General features: G+C 40.7%; 3 protein-coding genes across 4 annotated transcripts; 1 reads left to right on the forward strand and 2 right to left on the reverse strand.

Annotated features, from left to right (window-relative positions):
* Positions 1-2,455: 2,455 nt before the first annotated feature.
* On the reverse strand, positions 2,456-4,842 carry pigh (phosphatidylinositol glycan anchor biosynthesis, class H). The gene is made up of 4 exons (XM_020632428.3): positions 4,345-4,842; positions 3,360-3,569; positions 3,178-3,261; positions 2,456-3,016 (listed from the first exon to the last, which is right to left on the reverse strand). Exons 1-4 carry the CDS (start codon positions 4,519-4,521, stop codon positions 2,945-2,947), a joined length of 543 nt encoding a protein of 180 aa, XP_020488084.1. The 5' UTR covers positions 4,522-4,842; the 3' UTR covers positions 2,456-2,944.
* A 181-nt stretch (positions 4,843-5,023) lies between these two features.
* Positions 5,024-13,643, forward strand: zfyve1 (zinc finger, FYVE domain containing 1). 2 transcript variants are annotated; one of them, XM_065964233.1, is made up of 13 exons: positions 5,024-5,593; positions 6,061-6,549; positions 6,648-6,891; positions 6,981-7,241; positions 7,352-7,566; positions 7,910-8,016; positions 8,320-8,428; positions 8,511-8,608; positions 9,361-9,478; positions 9,811-9,981; positions 10,092-10,272; positions 10,441-10,554; positions 12,101-13,643. In XM_065964233.1, exons 2-13 carry the CDS (start codon positions 6,067-6,069, stop codon positions 12,331-12,333), a joined length of 2,334 nt encoding a protein of 777 aa, XP_065820305.1. In that variant the 5' UTR covers positions 5,024-5,593; positions 6,061-6,066; the 3' UTR covers positions 12,334-13,643. The 2 variants fall into 2 exon arrangements, with proteins under 2 accessions (XP_065820305.1, XP_020488052.1); XM_020632396.3 differs by having other exon boundaries at positions 5,024-6,549.
* On the reverse strand, positions 13,582-19,331 carry wdr21 (WD repeat domain 21). The gene is made up of 13 exons (XM_020632398.3): positions 18,919-19,331; positions 18,680-18,807; positions 18,384-18,541; positions 18,092-18,174; positions 17,574-17,676; positions 17,316-17,456; positions 17,031-17,080; positions 16,838-16,917; positions 16,520-16,612; positions 16,107-16,204; positions 15,803-15,979; positions 14,836-14,950; positions 13,582-14,469 (listed from the first exon to the last, which is right to left on the reverse strand). Exons 1-13 carry the CDS (start codon positions 19,002-19,004, stop codon positions 14,237-14,239), a joined length of 1,545 nt encoding a protein of 514 aa, XP_020488054.1. The 5' UTR covers positions 19,005-19,331; the 3' UTR covers positions 13,582-14,236.
* Between the last annotated feature and the right edge of the window lie 26 nt (positions 19,332-19,357).

Consider the following 19,357-nt stretch of genomic DNA (forward strand, 5'->3'; position numbering starts at 1 on the left):
TTAACATTTTTGGATAATTATTCACTTCCTGGTGTGAAATTGATCAGACAATGGATACTCTATTGGGTTTGTGTAGACTAACTACATAAAAAGCACAGTCAAAGCTTTCACACACGCACTCCTGCACACTTGTAGAACATTTCAGGACAACCCGCCGCTGAAAATCTTCCTGAGTTGCTTATTCACATGTGTACTTTTGTGCATTTATGGTCTTAACGAACGCATGACCTCCCCACCCAACCCTTCCCTTCCCTCCCTTGCAGTGATTTTTCCTGAGTATTTTGTGCTATGTTCACACATACACAACTTAACACAAACTTTTACTCGGTGGCCGCCAGGAAAAAGTACAATTTCTTTTGCAGTAATTTTTTTTAATCCGTTTTAGTTCACACATGCCACTCACCCTGTATTGTGCATGTGAAGAGCTATAGAAAAAGCTAGTCTGGCTTTATTGAAAGCTTAAGAAATTGACAATACCACACCAATCAATCAGTTATACCTCCTTTGTTTAATACTTTAAAATTGCAATTATAATATGATGGTTTTTAATCGCTTTTGTTCTGGACTTTTTGACTTGGAGTTGTTGAAAGGCAACCAAAGACAAAAACTGTCAATTGACTGCATTCCTTTGATTTGTTTAGACTTCATTAAAAAGTTATAGCATGTCAACCTGATTGTAAGAGGTGCTAGAATGTGGATTGTGTTACCTTCTTACAAAGCCAGGTAAGCTGCTTCTCCAGCCATGATGCTAGCCAGGCTAGCTTGATGCTGACAGCTGCTTTGTATTTACATTGTGAGCACTAAACGGGCTTCTCGTCTAATGCTCTGCAAGAAAGTGGTCAAGCTTACTTCCCCCAAATGAATAAGTGCCCATTTGTGTATGGGTGTGATTGTGTACTGCAGGAGGTAAAGGGGCAACTCCCCAACTCAGCAGGGCTCCAACCCCTCCACTCCCATCAAACCATGACGTTCTTACACCTAAAACACATGAAGGGATTTCACACACGGTTTACACCACCAATGTGCAAAAAACAGAAAACTGTAATAATGCTATTTACATTTTTCATAAAAAAAATAGTGAAACACAACAGGCTACTGGTGTTCAGTGTTACTAACTTTGAAAGATTAAACAAGTCACAAATGAACTAGGGATGAAGCACAAAAGTTAATGTGCAATTACAGGCTGATTATACACATGGGTAATTAACCGTCTACACCTGTGGCTAAAGAAGTCTTTACTGTGTTTTAGGCCTGCCAAACCTCCACACTACCACCTATGATTTACACTCAGGGGGGCTGCTGCTTTATGAGGCCTATTCAGAAGCCCTGAGGTGTCACTCCCAGCTTTTTTCACCTCTGCTGGGTTCCCGACTGTTTCACACCTCCAGGAGGGACTATTATCCTGTCAGAGGGCCACTCTTCACGCTTCGCCCCGTGAAAGTCACACCCCTCTGCTTATTTTGTTGGCCTGTAGAGCATAGAGTTCACACACAGGTCTGACGCGGAGCTGCAGCTGGCCATCAACATTTAAAATGGATGGAAATGATAAGGCCTGGAGGGCGGGCAAAGGCCAAAGGAAGTGCTCTAAACTTTAAACTGTGGAATATGAGACCACTTAAACGTTCAACTAAAGCGTAATTCTTTGGTAACAGCCATGAGGTATCTGAAGGAGGAACATTTTCCACTCCTTTCATTCACACTAATTTATATTGTATGTTTTCAATAACTAATAATGTTACAAAATGCTTTAAATTAAGCATTGGAAAAATGTTCATTGGTCAATTTCTTTGGCTAATTTCCATATAATTATCAAAAATATACTTCCAAGAACTTAACTGAGACAATCTTTTTTTCTATTGCACCTCTTAAAGTGAGATGGTAAATTAAAATTAGAATAATTATTAAGGTTTAATTAAAAATAGCATCTGGTCATCACTTAGACTGTCAATGACTTCATCATACATTCTAAAAAAGCTCTGCACACACTTTGATTACTGTCACATTATTGGTGTGAGGCAACCCTGGGTAACTTTTCTGAAAACAGGTTTGGTGTATCAACAGACAAAAGTAGGATTAAAAACAACACGAGGTAAACGTGACCAAGAGGCTCTCAGCGATGAGGGTTTACGTAGTTATGAAGACAGGTGGAGTTTTATTTAGAAACCTGTTGTAGAGCTCATCTTACACTTTAGTGATACACATCTCCAGTAACTTTAATAAAGCTTTCCTGAACGTACAGGGGATATTCAAGGACAACTTTGCTGTGAATAAGAAAGTAAATATCAGCTGTACATTTGCAGTGATTTTTGTCTGAACTGATTCATTCATCTATTTTCCAATAAGCTTCAGTAAGAGTAATGCTGCCCCCTATTGGGTATACCCAGTAAAGCTCTTCAAAAGGATTCAGCCAGAACATGCACAACCACTTGAGATAACAAATAAATAAGGAGCAATGTTGACTTTGGAATGTTTTATTAGAGTTGTTTGTTTTTATGAAAAATACAGTCAGGGAATCAAATATCAGTATCAAATCCAGCAGAAAGTGAAATAATAAGTACATTTTAATCTAAACCAATAAATACATAAATAAGTAAGTTATCAAAGGACATTTCTATCTTTTAGTTCAATGTCAGACAAAGGTTTGGCTCTTTAAGGTTTTTACTTTAAGTACTCTAATTTCTTTTCTCAGTAGCTACATAACAAAGTAGAACTTAAAAACATGAATTAATAATATTGGCCAGCAGACCGGATGTTCATAAAAGTGAAAAAAGGAGAAATTATGAAAACAAAACACTAAAAATTAATCAAAATTGACCAATATAAAAGAAAATCTATCTAAAGTCTGTGTTTAACCATTAAAAAGAACAGTGCTTACGCTAAGAAATATTAAAAGCATGCTGCCTAACCAGAGACATCACTAATGGATAAGCAGCACTTTGTGCCATCAGCACTTTGAAAGAATCTCCTGACAGCTTTTGTAAACCTTCACCAAGCAGTTCAGCCTGGGCTTTGAACTCTGAAAAATGAAGACAGGGAGTTCATTAGAAACATGTTAGTGTGTGTACAAAAAAGCCAGAGGTGAACGATGAAGAGGAAAAGCAACTTTAAAAAAAAGTAACTTTCTTTTGAAAAGCAGTTGCTCAAGATGAAATGTGCACACCTTGCATTTGACCTCACCTGAAACAAAGGCACAACACTTGACACTGCATCAGCTTCTGACGGGTCCTTCAACAGCACACACAGGTAATAGATGATTTGATGCTGAAATTCAGGATAAGACATTAATTCACTCATCTTCCCAAAGCAACACTTAAGTTCCATACAAAACATGCAATATATAATTTTGTTTCTTTATTCACCATGTAAATAGCTTCGTTGATGACAATGTCCTTGATCTTGCCCATTTCAATGAATGTTGTGGTCTCTCGGCCTGAGGCGTAGCTGGAGGACACCTGAATGCCTAAAGAGCCGATGACAAGCAAGGACTCATGGTCCACTTTCACAAAGTGGATGTGAAGCATCATGCCAACCAGGGTGACAAATATAGCACAGGACAGCACGGCAGTGTTCTGCAAGGAAGAGGAAGACAGTCACAAGCAGATCTGACCATGTAGTACATGCTAACATGAATCATTATATCCAATCTCAAAGTAAAACAATTATACAGTATGTCTGTTGATATACATTATTAATATTTAAATGTACACATCACAGGGAGAGTCAAATATGCTGTTCATTGAAAGTATCCTAGGCTGGTTTGACCTCTACTGGAATAAGATTTAACTTGTGTAAGTGCAGTAGCAATAAAAAAAACACTTTACACTACTGAAGTGAAAGTAATGAAGGACTGGCATCGAAATCTACCAGAAGAAACGGTAAAAGATCTCTGTGCAGAGTAGTTCATGTCAGAGTCATATTACTTATTACTTATTTATGATCACAGAAAGATTCACTCACACATCACATGTTGCACTTGGTATAACCATGGCACATGTAAGGTACTATTTTGAGTAAATAGTCAATCTGCATAGTAACTTATCTGTAGCCTCATAGTTGTAACTTACCTCCAGAGTAAAATGAAATCACATTAAATGAGAAAGTAGAGTACTTTGTCAGCTGTACATTGCATGGAGCTACTATTAACACTGGAGCTGGGCAAAAGGTCTACTGAGACAATACAAGTTAAATTATAGATTTGTAAGTTGTGCATAAGTTAATTTTACCAAAATCTGTAGTATGAGAAAATATGCTATTCAAACTATAAGTAATATATCTGTTGCGCTTTGCTTTTTTTCAGTATTTACAATATTCATCACATAGGAGTCTGCATGTCATTAGTCGTACCTCCGTGAAGAAGAAGACGGCGTAGGCTGACAGCCAAACAGAGCAGGTGTACACCATCACCTTACCGATAGACACTTTAGGGGAGCTGACAGTGAACTCCCTGCAGAGACCAGAGTGACTGTGGCAGTCCAGGGAGATGGATTTGCCATTGATGTCAGTAAAAGCTTCATCTTCCATCACGAACTCAAGAAAAAAAAACCCAGGACGAGTCGAGGAACAGTGAACATTGAGTAAACTCGCACACACAAACAATTAGCTTAGCTCGCTAACGCTGAACTCGTAGGTTAGCACTTAGCTCGTGTTGGAGATCTGCAACAGGCAAGGTCAGTCGCATAGACAGACACAAGTTGTTGCGTTGAGAGGCGCGGAAAATAGAAATGTATCATGCATACAAACTACGATTTGTGTGTTCAATCAGTCCAACGTAAATCTGGAAGAAAAAAAAAGGTGCCTAGCGGCGAAAATACTGAACTATCGCTTGAACAAGTGGACACAAGTGAAATTGACGCCAGAATCTGTGCTAACACTGGTGGGAGCACTCGTTACATCCACCGCGCTGTCCACGTGTCCGGGATTCATGCGGAGTTTAGAAGAGATAATGATAAATAAAAGGTTAAAGGAATTATTTAAACACGCCCCGTTGTTTTTTTCAAACACATAAAAACTTTATATACATATATTACACAGCAACATACATCAAATCGACTTAGGTGTATGTTGTTTACAGAATCAGATTATCATCGGTGTACACCGGTGTCTATAAAAGAGCACCTTAAAGCAGCTGGAAGGTACAAAGCATTGTGGGTAAGATGGTGCAAAGGGTAAAGTTGCATTGTAGCTCGTAACAAACCACCTTTAGAACCCAATTAAAGAGTAATAGTTAGTACATGTCTTGAACCCCTTTTAGACATTACGTATAGATATGATAACAACCCACAACCCGCCTTCTTTCCACAGACTAAATAAAATAAAAAAAAGGTTCTTTCATGCGGCTCCCAAAATCCTACATTTCCCGACATGCACTGTTGTTTGTATGACTTTTGAACTCTTTGATAAAAACAAGCCGATCAGCTGATGTAAAAGCAACAACATCAACAGGGGTCTGACACCAAATAAGCTGAACATAGCTTGAGTTTGTCACTAACATTACAGACCGGTGTGCAGACTGTGTACGTGTCCGCTTGTTAGACCGTGATGAGGCGTTTCAGTCCACCACTCAGTCGTCGTCCGGACTGGTAGCCACTGCTAGGTCAGTCTTGTTTATTTCTTCACAAGTGACCCTCTTTTGTTGTTAATGACAGATAGCGTATTTATGACCGAATTTTTTTTTTGTTGTGTAAATCATGACGAGCACACAGGACTGTTTTTGAATAAACTCGTGAGCTTAAGTTGCGACATACATAAATAAATCAAGCCAAGAGATGATGCAGGGCTGCTAAATGTGTTAGCCTGCGAATTGTTAGTGCCAAAACATAGTTATTACAATTCTGGACAAGTGTGGTTAAAATTAGCTGCCTGGAGTTGCTGTACATACAGATACAGGAGACACTTTATAGTCATTAATAAGTTATACATTTGAACTTATTCCATTTCTTAGAACTTTTTGACTTAATTGGAGACTTATTTGTGAGTTTTAACACAAGAGTTTGTGTTGTTGGCGTGATATTCGTCAGTCTTATTCCTGATCAGTTTTAGTAACCTGTCGTCCCTGTTAAGTTTGAGATGAGTGGGCAAGGTCCTGCTGTAGACAAAGGAATGAACACGGTCCTGGGCTGTCAGGAGAGCTACGCCTGCGGGGGTTCAGATGAGGCTGCGTTTGAATGTGATGAATGCGGCAGCTTGCAATGTGTCCGCTGTGAACTGGAGCTCCACCGTCAGGAGCGGATGAGGAACCACGACCGGGTTCGGATCGCACCGGGTCACGTTCCTTTCTGCGACTCGTGCAAAGGTGACAGCTCTGGCAACGGTGGACGCCTCAGGGCGGTGGTGCGCTGCCAGGGCTGCAAGATCAACCTGTGTTTAGACTGTCAGAAACGCACCCATAGTGGAGTCAACAAGAGGAAGCACCCTCTGACACCGTACCCTCCTGCTAAGGCTGCCCAGGATAACAGCGTGAGTGCTGGAGAGTCACAGATAGAGATGCTGAAGGCCGAGCTGGAGAGAGTGTGCAGCTTCCTGTTGGTGGACGACAGGGAGGAGATGCAGGTAAATCTTTTTTTTTCATTTTTTTTCCCATCTATTTGTAGCACCTCATGAATGTGTTGTCGACATGATGACGAGGCTGTTATTGTTTGGACTGTCAGGTGAAAAATGAGGACGACTTTGTGAGCAGACTGGACTGCAGGCCAGATGAGCTTCTCAAAGTGGTTTCCATCTTTGGAAACACTGGGGAGGGCAAGTCCCACACTCTGAACTACACATTCTTCCTTGGGAGAGAGGTGTTCAAGACCTCGCCCACACAAGAGTCCTGCACAGTGGGTGTGTGGGCAGCTATGGACCCTGTGCATCGAGTGGTAGTCATCGACACAGAGGGACTGCTTGGAGCTGGTATGGGACTAACAGTGGATTTTCTTTCTAACATGGCCTAAATGGGTAGTTTGAAACAGGCATTCACTGCGACTTTTTCCTCCCATCAGGGGCCAATCAGGGTCAGCGAACACGGCTGCTTCTCAAAGTCTTAGCCATATCTGACGTGGTAATCTACCGAACCCATGCAGACCGTCTCCATGATGATCTCTTCAAGTTTCTTGGCGACGCATCGGATGCATACCTGAAACATTTCACCAAGGAGCTGAAGGCGACCACCACCCGCTGTGGTCTGGATGTCCCATTGTCCACTCTGGGCCCTGCAGTTATCATTTTCCATGAGACGGTCCACACCAAGCTGCTAGGATCAGGTACATAGAAGTCATCTCTTCTTCTTTAAAGTGTACTTATCCAGAGTTTAATGAGTAAGAGGTCTAATATGTTATTTTTTTTCTCTACTCTGCCTGTCTCTTATCCGCAGACAAACCGACTGAATCAGCAGAGCGTCTTCTCCAGGAGCGTTTCAGAAAGCTGGGACTTTTCCCAGAAGCATTCAGCTCCATCCAGTACCGTGGAACTCGGACCTACAACCCTCCCACTGACTTCAGCGGTTTGCTGCGCACCCTGGAGCAACAGCTTGATAACAACACCACCCGCTCTCCACGTTCTGCTAGCGTCATTTACAAAGCTCTGCAGGTAATAATGCTTATTACTGTGTTACCCGTCATAACTACAAATATATATTTATATGTGTGAACAGAATTTTCTTTTTAACGCTGCTGTACAGGATTGCTACTTACAAACTTTTGTTGTGTTCTTTTATACAATGACATTAAAGAGTGTCTATCTTAATAGCTGTAATCATAATTCAGTGTAAGTGTTGATATTTAAGTCATTTGGTGACCAGAATTAGCCAGAACTACTGATAGTGAAGTTTTTTTTAACTCTTTCTTTCCTTCCATCTTTGCACACCCTTTGTTATGATGTATTTATGTGTATATACACAAATAATGTCCAATCACCACACCCTTTCTTTTAGGCCCTGAGTGAGAGCTTCAGTGGGGAGATTCCTGATGAGCACATGGCCAGTAACTCCTTCTTTCCTGACGAGTACTTTACCTGTTCTAGTCTCTGCCTCAGCTGCGGGTATGTGTCTTTTTCTTTCCTTGCTGCAGGTCGTTACTGTAGAATTAGTAAGACTACAAAAAGCATTACAAAAGTGTAACTTGATTAAAGTCTCAGATGTCAGAGCTGAGAAGTATCTCACAGACACTCACATGACTGCTTACTGTAGCTGTGCTCTGTTACTCTCTCTCTTTGTGCCAATTACATGAGTAACCCAGGCATAGTAATCCAAGAGTATTTTTACATGAACAATGATTGATATTCTTTAATTGTCTTAAAATATTAAATGTCTTAAACAGTTGCAAACACATTGTGGTATTTCAGTTCTGGTTGCAAGAGAAGCATGAATCACCTGAAGGAAGGACTCGAGCATGAAGCCAAGCATCGCTGCCGCTACTCCGCTCAGTACGACAATCGTATCTACACCTGCAAGGTGAGGAAAATCACAGAAGTGCCACACGTGTTGACAAATGCCTGACCGGCAATATTCTGAGTATTATTGTTGAACATTTCAGGCCTGCTACGAAGGAGGAAAGGAGGTTATAGTTGTTCCAAAGACGACAGCCTCATCTGACTCACCGTGGTTTGGCCTAGCCATTTACGCCTGGTCTGGGTGAGTCCAGCTGCCAGAAATAAAGATTTGGAATGCCTTTCCTGGTGGGAAAATAGCATAATTAAATAACAACAACCACATGAATCAACATTTAATATGGAAAAAAATAAATATCAAAGAGTTATGACCCAGCCTCTTGTAATATGAGCAGTTCTTTCATTCATTTTTTAGGTCAGTTGTACCTACAGAAATTGCTTTAAAGCTCCAGTGAGGAGTTTTTAGCTGCTTATGAAAGAGTGAAAATAATAGTTTTATCTATACAAGCAAAAGGGACCGCCAGAAGGAAGGTTGACTATTTTTATCAAGTTATTTTTAATATCTGAAACAGCTTCTGGGGGGCAGGTGTGAGAGGAAGTGATGAGCTGCATGCTGCAAAAATAGCCTTTTCTTTCAAAATGTCCCTTAAAAGATTCTCGATGAATGATACGTTTTACTCTTAAAAGAAAGCAGGGTGAGATTTTCTTGTCAAAAATAGTACCTGCAATTTTTTTTAATTTTATTTAACGAGATTATTAACCAATTGAGATCAAGATTGCGTTCACATGTACAGGATAAAATCAGGTAAGCAATAAGAGGTATGGCGTTGTCTACAGGAGGCAGTAAAATCAACCCAAACAAAAAGTTCCTCTAAAGATCTGCAACAATTATATTATTGTTGGTAATAAATATCAGTAAATGTGATTTTTCTGGTGATGTGAGGTGTTCAAAGACCATGACGCAATGCTTATGTATACCCCTCTGTTTGTGAACAGATACGTAATCGAGTGCCCCAACTGCGCAGTGATCTACAGAAGCAGACAGTACTGGTATGGAAACCAGGACCCAGTGGAAACTGTGGTCCGAACAGAGATCCAGCACATCTGGCCTGGGGTAAGAACACAGTGGAAAGTCTAGATGAGATTCTGCCTAGACTATTGGATTTTTCTTAATAATAATGTGCATGTCTCGGAAAATAAATACAACGGTTAATTTAATTTTGTATCATAGTGACATGTTAATTTAAGCACATGCTATATGTTAGCTGGTATGGCTATGTTGTTGCCTATTACTAATGCAGCAAAGATACTTGTATGAAATTAGTATAAATACTGTACAAAAACAATGCGACAGAAAATTGCTCTAACAAAATGTAGACATAGTATGATATTGCCGTACAAGAGTGTAAGCTAAAATGTTAACTTCTCTCTCTGCTTTGTCTTTAGTCCGATGGTTTTCTAAAAGACAACAACAATGCTGCTCAGAGGTTGCTGGATGGAGTCAAATACATTTCTCAGTCAGTGTCTGAACTCAGTGTCAAACCTGCCAAAGCAGTCACCTCCTGGCTTACCGACCAGATTGCTCCCACGTACTGGAAACCCAACTCTCTTATTCTGGTACGTACATAATAATATTGTGCTTCTTTATTGGGAAGTGAGAACTTTTCATTAAAATCTGGTACTGTAATGAATATAACCAGCAGTGTTTTGTTGTTTTTGTGTCGCAGAAATGCCACAAATGTGCGGAGGAGTTCCAGCCTAATGACACCAAGCACCACTGCCGAGCCTGTGGAGAGGGGTTCTGTGATACATGCTCCTCAAAAACCAGACCCGTCCCTGAGAGGGGGTGGGGTCTCGCGCCTGTCCGAGTCTGCGATGCCTGTTTCCACAACCGAGGAATCCCAACTGGTAATAGAAATAACGCTCTCCTTTTGCAACCCATCCACGACAGGCTATTTTCTACAAATCAGCAAATCCTTCTTTTTGTCTGATTTGTATCATGTTTCTAGTTTTCTAGTTGTGATTGTTGATATTGTGCAAGTTGCCTGATGTCGTATGCATGTTTTCCCACTGCAGAGCTGCTGGATGCTGCCTTGGAAGAAGAAGGAGGAACCCTGATAGCCAGGAAGGTCGGGGAGGCTGTTCAGAATACTTTAGGAGCTGTAGTGGGTGCCATTGACATACCTCTTGGTGAGCATGAGTTATGGTTTAACCATTATCAAGACATTAAAATTAAAGTTGACTTCTGACTGAAATGAGCATTCTGCCCAGCTGATGTTTAACATGGAAATTGGTCTTATAGTGTAAAAAATGGGGGTGACATCATTTGGTGAGTAAACATTACACTCAGGATGACTCTGTAGAGTATCAAACATGAGGCTTAAGTTGTTCAGTGTGGCTAGGGTTGCAGCTAACCTGAATTTTCCTGAAATTAACCTGAAAAAAAGCTCATAATCTCAAGACAGGATGGTTCCAAAGTTAAGAAGCTACGACCTCAAAGGCACAGTCTCCTTTAGTTTTAAGGCTTGTATGGAGAACAAGCAGCAGAGCCTGATCAAGGCCTCAGAGTTCTACTGGTGTTATATGGCTGCTGCACCTCTATAAAATGAGCAGGTGCATGTCACACTCTATGCACAATCACAATAGTGTTAAACCAGATTCTGAGATTAATAGAAAGCCAGTGCGAAGACATAATGATTGGTGTAACATGATGAGATATTTTATATGATTTTGTCAGCAGCTTAGCAATAGTATTTTGGACCACTTGTGGGTGGTTCAAGGATTTGTTGCTAAGACAGGTGAAAAGAGCTACAGAAATCAAGCCATGATGAAACAAAGGCATCTCTAGCTCAGATCTGGACCCAACAGGCCTGAGTTTAGCTATACTTTTTAGATGGTAAACAGAGGAGTGAACCAAACCATCTTCATGCAAGAACAGAGATAAGAACTTCTCTCGCATATGTGTTCATCTGGAGAAAATTATCTGCAACCCAAAATTTTATACAGTTAATACAATCTAACAAAACAGACAACAGATGTGCAGCTGAATGTCATCTTCATACAAGTGGTAGGAGACATCTGTAAAAGCTCTTATAACATGCCCCAGAGGGAGCAGATACAAAGCAAACAACATAGGGCCCAGGACAGACCCCTGAGAAACACCACAAGACAGGGTTTCTGCTGTTGAGACGTATTTAAAAACAGAAACTCAAAATGTTCTGTCAGACAAATAAGAGAATTACAAGTCACTCTGTGAGCCTCTGAATACACACTTTTCTACGTTAAGGTCCAATAAGACCAGAATGCAGTATTCTCAAGCACCAACCTGCATCAACAGGTCAGGTGACCCTAAGAGGAGCAGTTTCTTTTGAATGCAGATTGAAATTGATAAAAATGTGATGCTCATTCTAAACAGGTTAGAGCTTGTTTGCAGCCATAATTTACAAGACCTTAGAAATGAAAAGCAACTCGAATATAGACCTGTAGTTCTGGACAATCTCAAGTCATTTTTTATTTAAAAAAAAATTTAACCAGAAAAATCTAGCTTTTTCATAAAAATACACAATTTATGGAATTTATTTTTCTAATGTAAATGCTCTTAATATGATGTCCTGCTTCATCCAGGGACTATTACACCAACTATTTTAATTACTTTGTTAGTATTTTTAAAAAGTCAGACCAAATCATTAGAGAAATTATCATTTTAGTAATCATGTCCCATCTCTTCTTCATTCAGGCCTGATGAAGGACGCGGCTCGCCCAGCCTACTGGGTCCCAGACCAGGACATCCACTCCTGCAGTGAGTGCCAGAGGGAGTTCTCCCCTCGCCTCTCAATCCATCACTGCCGCGCCTGTGGGCAGGGCGTGTGTGACGATTGCTCTCAGGAGCGCCGTGCCGTTCCCTCCCGGGGCTGGGACCACCCGGTGAGGGTCTGCAATGGCTGCAACCAGAAACCTGGGGAGCTCTAGCAGGAGGAAGAGGGGGAAACAATCAAGGACACCGGCCTCTAAAACTGGAATGGATGTTTTGACAAAAAAAAGGCTGACGCTTTTTTTTTCTCGCCACTGGACCGCCTGTGGCAGTCCTTTGTTGCTATTTCACTTTATTTTGCCTATATTTTACACTGTGAACCATACCAGTCAGACCGAGACTTGAATATCAAGGCGCTATGTTGATAAAATACCGTTACAATGTTTTATAAAAGTCAGGCTAATTTCTATGTACCTATACGATCCTTTGAAATGTGTAGCCATTCACATGAAGCCCTGAGCCCTTTGACAATCCCTCCTAGTGTAACTTACTCATACCAATAGCACCTATTTTCAGTCCCGTGTGGCTTGTGTGAATCATGAATTATCAGAAGTACTGACGGAGCATCTTAAACTGACTCCAGGTTTGCACTTTTACTCTCAGAGCTCTGGTTAGCATTCAGGGCTGGCTTTGACAGAAGACGATGGAAAACTTGAAACACCTTAATTAGTTCTGATGCTTGTTAGAATACGTGTTCGCTAGTTTCCCTTTGCTTGTCTTTGACTTCAGGAGGATTTAAAACAATCAGATGCCAATAATGGACTGTAGCACCAAGATGCATTCCAACTCAATTACTTAGTATTTACTTCTTGTATAATCCTTTCTGGGTGTTTGTACTTGAATGGGCAGATAACAGGACAGCCTTAACAATGCTGCCTGGATTGACTGTTTAAATTTTACGTAGAGTATAAATATAAGGGAAGAAAACGTTTACTTTATTACGGATATTTTTAAATGGCCTCATTTTGTTTTTAAAATGTCCAAACTACTATCAAGAGAAATCTGACTGCAGTGTAATGAAACATTAAAAGACTCTGCTTTGATAGAGTGGCTGGCTCACAGTAGCTAATGTGGTTGAAGAAAAGACTTCAATGTGTCTTTGAGGCTGGCCCCTCAAAACAGGAGCTTATCAGAAGACTATTCCATGACTCTGTCGACTCAGGCTGTGTAGCAATGTAAGCTATGTTTGATGTTGCCTTTACTGCAACAAGACTGTACTTGACAATTGTCTGATACATATAACGTGATGTTACCGAGGTGTTATGATATCCAACTGTAGTGATGGGTAACCTGGGATTCTTTCAGTAACTGATCGTGTTTGGTTTTTGTCACAACAAATAAGCTGAAATATCCGTAAAGGAGCTCATCACCATATCAGAGTAAGATGTTCAATAATAATTACAAGGAACAATCAATACCTTTATGTTCTTGTATGCTCATACAGTATGTATTAAACTGCAGAAAATCACTCACGTGTTTGCTGATTTTCTTTTTAGAAACTTTAAGATATAAAACAGCACGCACATCTGAATCGTTGAGTTCTGGGTGCTGGACAACAAATGCAAAGTCCACACACCAGAAGCTCCTCCAAATCACATTTAAGTTAATATATATCCACATCTATTTCATTAGAAGCTGCTCCAAATTAACTTTAATGAAATAGATGTGGATATATATTAACTTAAATGTGATTTGGAGGAGCTTCTAGTGTGCAGACTCCGTCCTTTACAAACAATCCTACAAGAAAATATGAACTTATTTGAGTTGCAGTATTCTTTTTTTTCAAATCCCCTCACAGACATCCTTTATGACATGAGAAAATTAAGAGCACTTTTTGTAAAGGTTACACAAAGCACTTACACAGAAACATTAGTCATTCTCTGCCCCTAGGTATGTTTGTAGCATTTCTATTATTTGTTGGCACCAATAGTCAGTCAAAAGTTACATTGCCCTGAGACTTTAAATCCACTCCACTAACACAGTAAATTACCTAAAGAGTAAGCAAATAATTGTTGTGATAAATTTGGCAGGAGAAATTTGTGTTTTTTTTTTAGTCTTTTCCTAAAAGCTCTCCTGCTCCTCTCCTTCTTCCTGATAGTCAGTGTTGTACGGGAAGTAGTACAGATCGTGTTTGACGGCCATGAGCAGACCGGGGAGCCCCCTGCAGCCGCCCAGCTTAGAAGAGAAGACGACGCTCGGGATCAGGTCGTTGGCGACCGGGTGTGGAGAAGGAATAGTCCTCAGAAGGTGTCCGTCTTTAAGGCTCCATAATCGTGTGTAGCAATCTTGACCAACTGAGGACAAAAACAGAGGAGTCAGAAATTGTTTTTAAAAAACAGTATCAGTTCTCAAAATCACTAAAATACCAGGGTGTTTCTTTTAATGTGCTACAGTGTGACAGATTCATCTCAAAGCTTGTGACACTAGATCATCAACTAGTTATTGGGGTGCAGACGGCCTAGTGGTCAAACCCCATATATACGAAGGCTATAGTCATACAAGGGGGCAGCGCGGGTTTGAGTCCGACCTGCATCTCTTTCCTACATGTCATTCCCCACACTCTCCCCTGTCCTATAAAAAATAAAAGGCTAAAAATAACTTGGTATCACTTTGACAGAGACAGTTGTTTCTAATAAAAAGCAAGTTTTGTCCTCTCCTACCTGCCAACAAAAGCCCCTCGGGCTCATTGACATGGATGGGAAGGTAGGCATGCTCATTGTAGTGTCCTTTGTACTCCTGCACTGGCTTTGTCACTCTGACATCCCACAGCTTAATCTGCAACATAAAGAAAGAAAACAGAACAAAGTTAAAGTCCAAGTATCCATGCTGGATATTATTTTATAAAGATCTTCTTCAGAACCCCAGTTAAAGCTAGTTACAAATCATTTCCATTTATTTAATAGTTGATAGAGTGAACATAACACAGCTTTGTTAACACTTACGATAAGGTTTTTAACAAGATATAGTCACGTTAATTTTTATTGTTGATATTGGCCATTGCGAGTAGATTTCACTTCCATATAAACAGCTTAGTTTGCCGTGTTATATACTAACACAAAAGCTGTTCCATGTTGTGAACAGCCTTCTTGCTGAGCAGTAACAAACCGGTTGTTGCTCCTAAATGCACCATCTGTAGGCCATCTCAGAACAAGCGCTGTGTAATTAACCACAATTTAATTGTTTCTGAGATTTGAACAAAACAATCGTCTGAATTTATGAAAACAAGCGTTCTCACTCAGCATGCATGCATTTCACTCTTGGGGTAAAGTGTGTGGATGCTGATTAAGAGGACACAGGCTTAATTAAGAGGGGATTAAAACTTAATTTGGATTTTTGGTTGGATTGGAGGTTATTTTGAAAAACCAAAAGAACATCTGAGAGACAGAAAACTGTGAGTCAAAGCTTAAATTCAAACTATAATTGATGTCATCCATCATCGCTCTTCATATTTTTGTCGCATTATTGAATGTTATTGCTCTTTGCATATTCATCATGTATAACACAGGGGCCTACTCAAAATCAAAACATAGTCAACACACCAGAAATGTATCACCAAGTGTTTGTAAGAAGAGGCAAAGAATAACCCGCTGGCCAAAGAAAATCTAATGTTCAGGCCTTTAACCTCACCTGGCCCAGCATGTCAGCAGCCAGCAGGTAGTTCTCATCCTGCAGGACGCGTACAGATGTGATGGCTGATTCTTGATGGAAACGGCTGGCCTTTGAGCTCTGGTCCCTGCGGACACGCTGCCGCAGATCAATGCTGAAGATCTCTCCTGATCTGCAGCCATTGAACAGCACAGGAACCTAGAGGGAAAATGGTACACTACTTTCTTAGTCTCTCTTTTCTGTCTTGACAAAAATAGGAGAAAATGTATGTAACATCTTGTTGCAAGTGAACTCAATTAATGGTTGAATGTAATAGATGACTCACTCTGACGGCAAACTGCTGAGCTAACACGTCGCTGCCTGTGCTGTACGTCTGTGTTCGACCCGTCTCTGCATCTTTCAGTATCACCCTGCGAGACAAACCTGCACACGCACCGAGACAATGAATCATTCTGGAGTAATACATCTGTAAGGCGTAATCAGTATTTGAATGATGTGTCATCAAATCACAACATAAATCCAAAATAATCCAATTGTTTTGTCTTTCTGCGCCAGTATAAATCTATGAGCTGATTACAACATAAGTAGCTGTAGATTTTTCTTCCTACAACTGGATGAGATTTAGCCAAGCCAAACAAACTCTGAACTGTACAGAATCCAAAGAGAGTGACTGTGTGATTATGATAATCATATATGAACATTCATCTAAAACACAAAATGTTATAGGCTGAGACCCACCGGTGCTGAAGGTCTTGTCAAACTGGGGATTGAGACACCAGGCACATGACCAGGCTGAGGATATCTTAAAGCTACACAGCATCCCGGGCTGGTCTGAAGAGAGAGGACAGATGTTAACATGAAGATGTTCACAAAAATGCCATCATAAAATATGTCTTTTTAACTGTTTGCCTGCAGACATACGAGTACATTACATTCAGTATTTTAACTGTTAACGATTATTCAATAATAGAGCTTTATGCTTTAAGTAAACACAAGAAAAATAAAATAAGAGTGTGGAAAGTGTGTGAAAAGAGAGGAGATCCTACTCAATACAACCTGGGTTGGAGTTGCTGAAGAGGGAAGCAGGAAGTAAACTGACGCAGCCGGGAGTGTCTGCTGCTCCAACCAGACACAGTCTGAGAGTCAACTCAGTGAAGGAAAAGAAGGAGAAAAGGCAGAGTTCAGGTTGCACTTTTTTAGTTTCAAGACATGCACGTTTACTAAGAAGGATAAAGCCAAAGAAGGATACAGGACGTGGGAGTCGGGATAGTTGACTGAAGCCCAGCAGATGGAATTCACCTGAAACACATTTAGTAGAGCTGTGAAACTCATTTCCACCATGCAGATTTTTACAAACGAAAACCAAGTGTTGAAGGGGATCCAAAGGGGCTACTGACACATTTATCACAATTGAGGCAAAATAAACCAAACTCACAAGGATTCCTTTAAATGTAGGTTTGAAGACGGCCACATTGTGCATAAAAAATATCTTAAATGTTCAATTTCACCACTGCAGTCCCTGTGGAGCACACACCTTTCGGTTGGTGAAGTAGAGGTTGTCACACATTTCCACAGACAGAGATCCTCTGCTGCTGCTGAAGTTCATGATGCCGTACTTGCAGCCTCCGTGCGACACATCGTTTACTGTGAACACTCGCTCACAAGCCGAGTCGCCCTGAGATAAACCAGGAGGGTTACAAATTCAATGCATTTATGGAAGAATGTGTTACTTTAGTGCATCTATTAGAACTACAATAGTAATAACAGTGATGTATCGCATGTGTATTCTCACCACTATCAGCCTGAAGTTGTCAGTGTTCGGGTTGCTGTTGTCTGTGCTCTGGATCTCCAGTTTGTGGCGTCTCATCGCACTCACCTTCACCTCGTGGACTAGCCTAAGGACAAACAGTAACCGTGGTAACAAAGAGAAGAACCATCGCCTTTTATACCGATGAAAACATTTTCAGTAAGGTTCCTATAAATCTATGTTGTTCTTCTTGTGAGTTAAATTAAAATAATTCAATAAGGCAGCGATATTTTGGCTACAATATGACTTCTGTTCTATTCTTTTTCTCCTTCTCTTAAACCGCTGTCAAAACTGATCAGCATCGTTATTAGTGGCTAACAATGCTCCAAAGAAAACCTCGCTCCACATACAGAGCAAATTATCATTAGGGTTAGACATTCTTTTGCTAGGGTTGCTTTCTATTATGTACCACAGCTGTTGTTGTTGTAATATTTAAAGCATACAGGGAAGTCAGCTCTACGTCCATGAATGCGTGAACACACAGCTGTGTAACAGTTCAGTACCTGTGGTAGGAGTTCTCAGGTAACATGCCGAGATGTCTTTTCTGTAGCAGCAGTGAAGTGTTAAGTCCTGTTCTCGGTGCTTTCTGTGAAAAAGTAAAAAAAAGTTCCTCCATTAAAAAAGAGGCAATTTAACCTTTCTGGGCACAGTGAACAGGTTTGCATTGAAGCAACAGGGACAGGACTCAAGTCTCACGCACTCTCCCCCTTAGCATTTGAAGGCCATTAGAGTAGTAAACAAGACTGCACATCTTGCCTGGGCCTGACTTTTACTTGCACAACACCAGAGACTCACTTTTCTGGGCAACTCATCTTCTGCAAGCATTTTGTTTCTCTGCTTCTCTCGTTCTTTCTCCTGCAGCTGCTCTCTTGTCAGCGGGTTACAGTTGTTGTGTCCAGGCAGCAAGCGAAAGTAACGATTCTTCTCTGCGTCAAAGTAGAAACCCGGCAGCTCTGGCAGCAGAACAAGGCAACACAATTAGGCATGAACATACAGCACATAATCGGAGGACCTGATTCATGAGGGGGGAAATCTCTGTCAACACTGTTTACTTATCAGTAGCAATAAAGAGTCAAGTGTCTTTTACTAACCTGGTGCAACGCTGCTGGTATTAGAAGAGGAGGATGAAGAAGATGAGGATGGGGTTGAGGGTGAGGGAATCTGGTCTTCATGTCTTTGGGATGCTCTGTGGTGAGAGCTTGCATCATAATGTCCAGACCTGGGAACAGAAAAATCGCATCATGTTTTACCAGAATTTGAAGTGTGTCGTCGCAGAACTGATCAGTCAAACGTTTCAGATGTTTCACAAGAAGCTTTTATTGAAACCCACCGAGGTTGGTCCTGTGTTGATCTCTGTCTGTTACTTCTGAACCAGCCTCGTTGACCAGCAGCTCGTCGCCTGTTCCACTTCTTCATCTCTAAACTCCTCACAACGCTTTGTAGTTCAATCACTTCTGTGATCAGGAGACTGTACGGCTGGTGGAAGCAGCATATGAGCTTACTGAGTGAGTTGTTGTCGTTAGCATTATTTAGCTTACGCTCGCTATACGTCTGCTTGGCACCTTTATATTGATGGTTGACTTCAAAAATAAATTATTAGAAAAAGCTTAAAATGACCGATCAACGCAACCCTTTCGGTGAATAAAAACGCTTTCTTCTTACCAAATTTAGGAGCTTTGACACCTCATAAGCTATCCATGCTAGCTACTGTACAATGAGTTCCTGCCATTTTGTCCCGCCTCTAACTGTCACTTATTGGCTAAAAGCTA

The sequence above is a fragment of the Labrus bergylta genome, chromosome 15 (assembly GCF_963930695.1).
Source record: "Labrus bergylta chromosome 15, fLabBer1.1, whole genome shotgun sequence".
Classification (NCBI taxonomy): domain Eukaryota; kingdom Metazoa; phylum Chordata; class Actinopteri; order Labriformes; family Labridae; genus Labrus; species Labrus bergylta.

Bases quoted from the DNA above. Each gene is read 5' to 3' on its own strand.
- zfyve1 (XM_020632396.3), top strand. From the start codon at position 6,067: ATGAGTGGGCAAGGTCCTGCTGTAGACAAAGGAATGAACACGGTCCTG. The intron at 8,429-8,510 runs GTGAGGAAAATC...TGAACATTTCAG, and splicing joins ATCGTATCTACACCTGCAAG to GCCTGCTACGAAGGAGGAAA. The intron at 9,479-9,810 runs GTAAGAACACAG...CTTTGTCTTTAG, and splicing joins TCCAGCACATCTGGCCTGGG to TCCGATGGTTTTCTAAAAGA.
- pigh (XM_020632428.3), bottom strand. From the start codon at position 4,521: ATGGAAGATGAAGCTTTTACTGACATCAATGGCAAATCCATCTCCCTG. The intron at 3,570-4,344 runs GTACGACTAATG...TCTTCCTTGCAG, and splicing joins CCGTCTTCTTCTTCACGGAG to AACACTGCCGTGCTGTCCTG. The intron at 3,262-3,359 runs GTGAATAAAGAA...CCTGAATTTCAG, and splicing joins TCAACGAAGCTATTTACATG to CATCAAATCATCTATTACCT.
- wdr21 (XM_020632398.3), bottom strand. From the start codon at position 19,004: ATGAAGAAGTGGAACAGGCGACGAGCTGCTGGTCAACGAGGCTGGTTC. The intron at 18,808-18,918 runs GTGGGTTTCAAT...TTCTGTTCCCAG, and splicing joins TCAACACAGGACCAACCTCG to GTCTGGACATTATGATGCAA. The intron at 16,613-16,837 runs GTTGTATTGAGT...CTCTCTCTTCAG, and splicing joins CTTCAGCAACTCCAACCCAG to ACCAGCCCGGGATGCTGTGT.